Source organism: Echinops telfairi, unplaced genomic scaffold, assembly GCF_000313985.2.
Source record: "Echinops telfairi isolate 266 unplaced genomic scaffold, ASM31398v2 ScPeMD7_7475;HRSCAF=8513, whole genome shotgun sequence".
Classification (NCBI taxonomy): domain Eukaryota; kingdom Metazoa; phylum Chordata; class Mammalia; order Afrosoricida; family Tenrecidae; genus Echinops; species Echinops telfairi.
Window position 1 is genome coordinate 5,917,588 of NW_022111379.1, and position 6,298 is coordinate 5,923,885.

The 6,298-nt window shown below is 48.0% G+C and overlaps 1 protein-coding gene across 1 annotated transcript in view; it reads right to left on the reverse strand.

Moving 5' to 3' along the window:
- Positions 1-6,298, reverse strand: part of UACA (uveal autoantigen with coiled-coil domains and ankyrin repeats) — a 54,683-nt gene that overhangs the window by 727 nt on the left and 47,658 nt on the right. Inside the window, exon 18 of the mRNA XM_045285703.1 lies at positions 3,794-3,859. Within this exon, the coding sequence (XP_045141638.1) occupies positions 3,794-3,859 (66 nt within the window). The remainder of the gene's footprint in view (positions 1-3,793; positions 3,860-6,298) is intronic.

Here is a 6,298-nt window from a genome sequence, read left to right on the forward strand (position 1 = left end):
AGTAAAGATTCACAGCCTCATGTGGGGTGGATATGCACTGGAACTGACTTGCAGGCAGTAGGTTAAGTGGGTATATTTTTATATAAGCAAACACAAAACCATGCAATTGAGTAGATTCCAAGCCTTAGCAGTCCTATTAGACAAAGTAGAAATGTTTCAGAGGGTGCCGGGCACCAAAAGCCTCCTCTTTCTCCCGTGGAGCAGCTTGTGGGTTTGAATCGCCGACTTTACGGTCAGCAGCCTGATGTTTCTTTCACTGTGCCACCAGAGCGACTCCTATTTTGGCAGGATCACATAACATACTGCATATACTCGAGTATAAGTCGACCCAAACATCAGCCGAAGCACCGAGTCTTATCACACAAACTGCATTAAAAACGTGCTGGAAAAACTCAACTTATACACGAGTATAGATGGTAATATTTTTGCAACTATCCTTTTCACTTAACAGTCACACAATTTTGCTATCTAATAATTTTCAATTACTGTACAATATAGTACGGCTGTGTCATCATTTCTTTACCCATTCCCTGGGACGACAGGTGGACATTCAGAGTGCTTCTGAGTTTTATAGATAGGTTCCTACAGAAGGAATTGCTGCATCAAAAAGTGGGCTCAGCATTTAACTTCAATGCAAGTAAGAGGCCTGGTGAGGCAGGGGGTTAGCACTGGACTGCTAGTCAAAAGTCCAGTGGTTTGAACCCACCAGTCTTTCTGCAAGAGAAACATGTGCAGTCAGTTCCCCTAAAGATTACAGCCTTGGAAGCCACCCGGGGAAGTTCTATTTTGTCTATGAAGTCACTAGGAGCCAGAAATCGACTTGACCTCAGTGGGGACTACTATAAAATGATACCAATTTACACTCAAACCAACAGGGCACAGACACCCACTTCCTACAATACTCAGGCCAACGCGTTGACGATTTGTCAGTCCCACAGGTGAAAAAGGACCTGCTTGCTTGCTCATCGCTGGGGAGGCTGAGCAAGGTGATTTCAGCTCACAGCCACCCTACATAGGGTTTCTGAGCCTGTACCTTTTTACTAAAGCAGACAGCCTCATATTTCTCCCATGGATCAGCCAGTGGGTTTGAACCACTGACCCTGGGGTTACCAGTCCAACCTTAGGGTTTTCAAAGCTATGACCTTTGGGAAGCAGATCACCTTTCCAACCGTACTGGGCTCCCTTCGCATGCACCTTGAGCCATGTATATTTAAAAAGAAACATTTTAAACTTTAAAAGATGACAAGAGGTCGATTAAATGAAAGACGTCAATATGGTGAGCTTATAGACATCCTTTCTAACCCCCCCCCCTTTTTTTGGCTTGAGCATTTGAAATATTTTTTTTTTATGAATAGAAGTTTTGCTTCTAAAATTCCCTTCTATAAGAGGAGGATGCTTAAATTTCAAACACTAGCCACTGTGACTAACCTGAATTTCTCAGTTAACTTTATGAAGTCAGAAAGCAAGAGTACTTCAGACGCCTCTTGCTCCTGTTAGGCTTCACCAGGCAACAGTAGAGCGGCTTGTTAGTGTGCACTCCCTCCAGGGGCCAATGCCAGATCCCAGGGAGTCCCTGCCGGTCTCATCAAGACCTCCTCTGCTTTTATACTGCTTCCCCTCCTCCACTCCCCATAGGAGTCTGTGTGATGCAAATGAGTAAGCACTGGACGAGGAGCTGAAAGGCTGTCACTGAAGGTGACTTGGAAGAAAGGCCTGGCGATCTGCTTCTAAAGGGTCACAGCCTTGGGAAGCCCATGGCGCAGGTCTACTCGGCACGCCAGGAGCTTCCACTCGCAACAGGACGCAAGCTCGCTGTGCTGGTGCCCACCAGCGGTTTCTCTACTGGCTGCAACAGTCCTCCAAATCCCAGCACCTCTTCCATCGGTTCAAAACACAGCAGCCAAAGAACCCTGCTTCCATCACACCAGCCACCCTGTCTCATCAGTTCCCGCTCCAATTCTTTAGAAAAGGATGGCTTTTTGATGTTAAGATCTTGATGTCACAATGTCTTCCTTTTTATAATTTTGCCTAGTTGTTGTTTTTTTAAAAAATGAACTTTCTTTGAGGCTTTCTCTCAACCCCTGTCTTTGCCCGACTTGTTTTGGCAGTGTGGCTGCACACTTTGTGTTTTGCCATGCTGAAGGAATTTCTACTAAGCCCACATGGAAGAAGCACACCAGACTGCGTGATCATGAGGTGCTGAAGGGATCAGTTATCAGGCATCAAAGAACTAAAATCATATCATTGTGTGCTCACCTCCCTGATACGATCGCTGAAGACAAATGGGTGCATAAGCAAATGTGGCGAAAAAGCTGATGGTGCCCAGCTATCAAAAGATATGGCGTCTAGGGTCTTAAAGGCTTGAAGGTAAACAAGCGGCCATCTAGCTCAGAAGCAACAAAGCCCACATGGAAGAAGCACACCAGCCTGTGCGATCACGACGTGTCGAAGGGATCAGGCATCAGGCATCATCAGAACAAAAAATCATATCATTGCGAATGAGGGGGGTAGTGCAGAGTGAAGACCCAAAGTCCATTTGCAGGCCACTGGACATCCCCTTACAGAAAGGTCTTGGGGAGGAGACGAACCAGTCAGGGTGCGATGTAGCAACTGTGAAACATACAACTTTCCTCTAGTTCCTAAATGGTTCCTCACCGCCCCCTATCATGATCCCAATTCTACCTTACAAATCCGGCTAGACCAGAGGATGTACACTGGTACAGATAGGAATTGGAAACACAGGGAATCCAGGGCGGATGATCCCTTCAGGACCAGTGCCGAGAGTGGCGATACCGGGAGGGTGGAGGAAAGGTGGGTTAGAAAGGGGGAACCGATTACAAGGATCTACATATAACCTCCTCCCTGGGGAACGGACAACAGAAAAGTGGGTGAAGGGAAATGTCGGACAGTGCAAGATATGACAAAATAATAATTTGTAAATGAGAAAGGGTTCATGAGGGAGGGGAGAGCGGGAAGGGAGGGGAAAAAATGAGGAGCTGATGCCAGGTGCTTAGGTGGAGAGCAGATGTTTTGAGAATGATGAGGGCAATGAATGTACCAATGTGCTTTACACAACTGATGTATGTATGGATTGTGATGAGTCGTATGAGCCCCTAGTAAAACGACGGCAGCATTTGGCCCTTTGGTGCATCTTCCTGCAAAATCTATTCTGAGACGTCTGCAGGAGGAAGCCAGAGAGGATCATAGTAACCTCCTCCAAGTATAATGATTTTGTGTGTGTGTGTGTGTTTTCTGGTAATAGCTTTCTAAGCAGCCCCCTGTAGAAGGGGCTTCTCAATCTGATACTTCCCTAACTGGAAAGCTCCCCACAGAACTGACACTTCCCTCAGTGATTACAAGTCCATGCGCATCCTCCTTGTCAGCTTTGGAATTTCGTCGTGCCTTATGTCATTTCACGGACATAGTCCCGAGTCACCAGGCAACATCAGAAGTCTTCTCTGCTCCCCTCAGCTGACAGCGCTGGTGGATGTCGGGGTGCTGGGCCCTCGGGCAGCACCGTCAGCGCGTGCTGCCAGCGTCTGTTGTCAAACCATCTGCAGTCTGAGTGACAAGCAGATGGAGACAACAGTGGATGTGTGGCGCTGCGCTGCTGCGGAGCTTTGTAAATTTCTCGGGGAGATACGCCATCACAGCGGGAAGGAGTGAAATTATTTTTAAATAAGCATATGGGGTACAACTACTTTAAACATCAATTGCTCTCACATACATTTACTTGGGGGGGGGGGGCGTAAGCGCTAAAATGGTTCTTTCCACAAGAGGACCACATCCTTACCTGTGCAGCACTAAGAAGGTGCGTCCGATAGATGGCAATTACTTCTTGGTGCTGCCTGTCAGCATCCTGGCAACGAGAAAGGCGAGGCAGATCAGACAAGCGGCACAATCGCCACCAAACAGAGGCTGGGACAATGCCATCCCAGCACTGCCTCCCAAGGACTCTCGTAGCCAACCACTGCGCCCCGTCACATGCAGATTTCCCTCACACGGCAAGAGAACCTATTTTTTCCAGAGGCTGCATGGGGCCTTCCTTCATGGTAAAGCCAATGTAATCTGCCCTTTGCACCAGGAGATTAGTGCCTCAAGGTCTCATCCAAGGGTGACTGCCTGGTACAAGCCCTTCCAAATTTCACCGTAGATTGTCAGAGGTGTCCTATTTTATTTCATCGGTAGACTTGACTCCCTCCTATGCTCCCCCGGGAGTCACTCTGGCTCAGAAACCTTGAGCTCCCAGCAGTGGCCATCTGATCTGCCTTTTCCTGCCACAGGCCGCCGCAAGCTCACCTCGGGGCCTCCCGTGCAGTGATGTTCTTGGCCTGGAAGAGCCTCCGTTTTCTTTCCGCCACACGTTGGTGGCACTGTGGGTTAGACACCGGGCCGCTAGCAGCAAGGTCGGTGTTGCCGACCCACCAGCTGCTCTGTGGGAACAACGAGGCGGTCTACGCCCAGAAGATGCCCAGTGCTGGAACTGCTGCCCAGGACTGCTATGAGTTGGCATCAACTCGGTGGCAGCAGGTTTGGTTTCACCGTATCATTCACCGTATCACCTTCTATCTTGCAGTTCAGGTTCGATACTCTATTCCTGCTGAGACTCGCTCCCAATACCTGAGTCTCTTCTCTTCCTGGGATTGCACAGCCCTTAGGACCTGGCACTACATTGTCGATTCTGCCCGGCATCTCTCGTCTCACCGTACTTTTCAGAGATCCGATTTGGCCTCTCTTGCCACCTACAACTCCTGGCGGGGAAAGCACTGTACACTCTACTTAACCCTGCAGTGCTTCGCCCGGGGTCACAAATACAGGTATTAAAAAGTCAGCATTCCTAAATATTAGCGGGATACCACACCCTTTGGATAAAATCCAAATCAGCAAGCTGTCCCCATTCATCTGCAGGCTAGCAGGGCTAAAAACTGAACATTTAACAAGTAACTTTCTTCTGTTCCAAAGTCAATTCCTATAGAATAGAAAAAAACTAGCAACAATGTACTTGTGCTTGAAGCTAAATTTTACTCAGCACATGAAGGCATCATTCAACAGAAACCGCACACAAACAAATGCACGGTCAGTTCTGACTACCCTCCCGGACAGCCCAGACCCGTGCTCTGCCTGTCACTGTCAGTGGTCGGTCGGGCTTGGTACTGACCTCTGAATCCACAGGCTTGCCCTGGACACCACACGTCTAAGGGCATAGGGCATTCAGATCATAGAAATGCCTACTTTTATTCATTAGAGAAACAAACTTCTCAGAAAATTTAGTGTTTAGTGGACCAATATTTTGGAGAAGGTACTGCAGTGGGACAATGTACCCGATCCAGGTGTGACTCCCATCCCGAAGATCCCAGACACCAGATTTGAATGTTGTTGTTGTTTTTTAAGACGAACAGAACAGAACAAGGAAAGGCTGAGGATCAGGAAATGGGATGAACTTGGACCGGGATGAAGAGAAGAGGACTCATAGAGGCCTTATTACAGGGGAGTAGGGCCGCCCCCGAGGCTCTCCTAGGCTGTACTCTTTAGGAAGACAGCTGTCACCTCTCCTTCCAAGAGGCTTGTGCGTTCCAGCCAGTAACCTTGCAGTGAGCAGCTGAGTGCTTAATCGATGCACCACCAGGGCTTTCGGCATTCGGGGTTATCTGTGGCCAGGTGCCTCTCATTGCAGCCACTGGGTCAACCCATGTCCTTGAGGGTCTTTTGCTAGACATTGGTCTCTCCCGATACCGTCTCCAAGGACATGAGACAAAGTCTTGCCATTCTCACCTCTAGGGAGCATTCTGGCTGTACTTCGTCCAAGACAGATTTGCTCGTTCGTCGAGCAGTTCACGGTGCCCTCGGCATTCCCTGTCCACCTGTCACCTGCTTGGCAGCAACTGAAAACACCATGGTGTTGGTCAGGAACAGCTTAGTACTCAAAGTGACTTTTCTGCTCTTTAATATGTTTAAAGGTCTCGTGCATCATTTGAGTTTTTGACCACTGCTTCCATGAGCATTGGGTGTAAATCCAAGTAAAATGAAATATCTTGACAACTTCCATCCTTTCTCTGCCTATCTGATTTATCAATCAGTTGTGGGGATTTCTGTTGTCTTTTTTTGAAATGAACTTGTATGTCACAAAAGAACCCACGTCCAGTCCAATTGGATGCCTCTTCCTTTCCCAGGCGCTCAGGCCGGTGTGGGTCTTACGGGCAAGGAGTCGGGGTGGGGTGTTAAGGCTGTGGCCCTTTTCTCTTAAGATTGTTAATTTTATATATATAAATAAATATAATTTTAAAGGATATATATATAT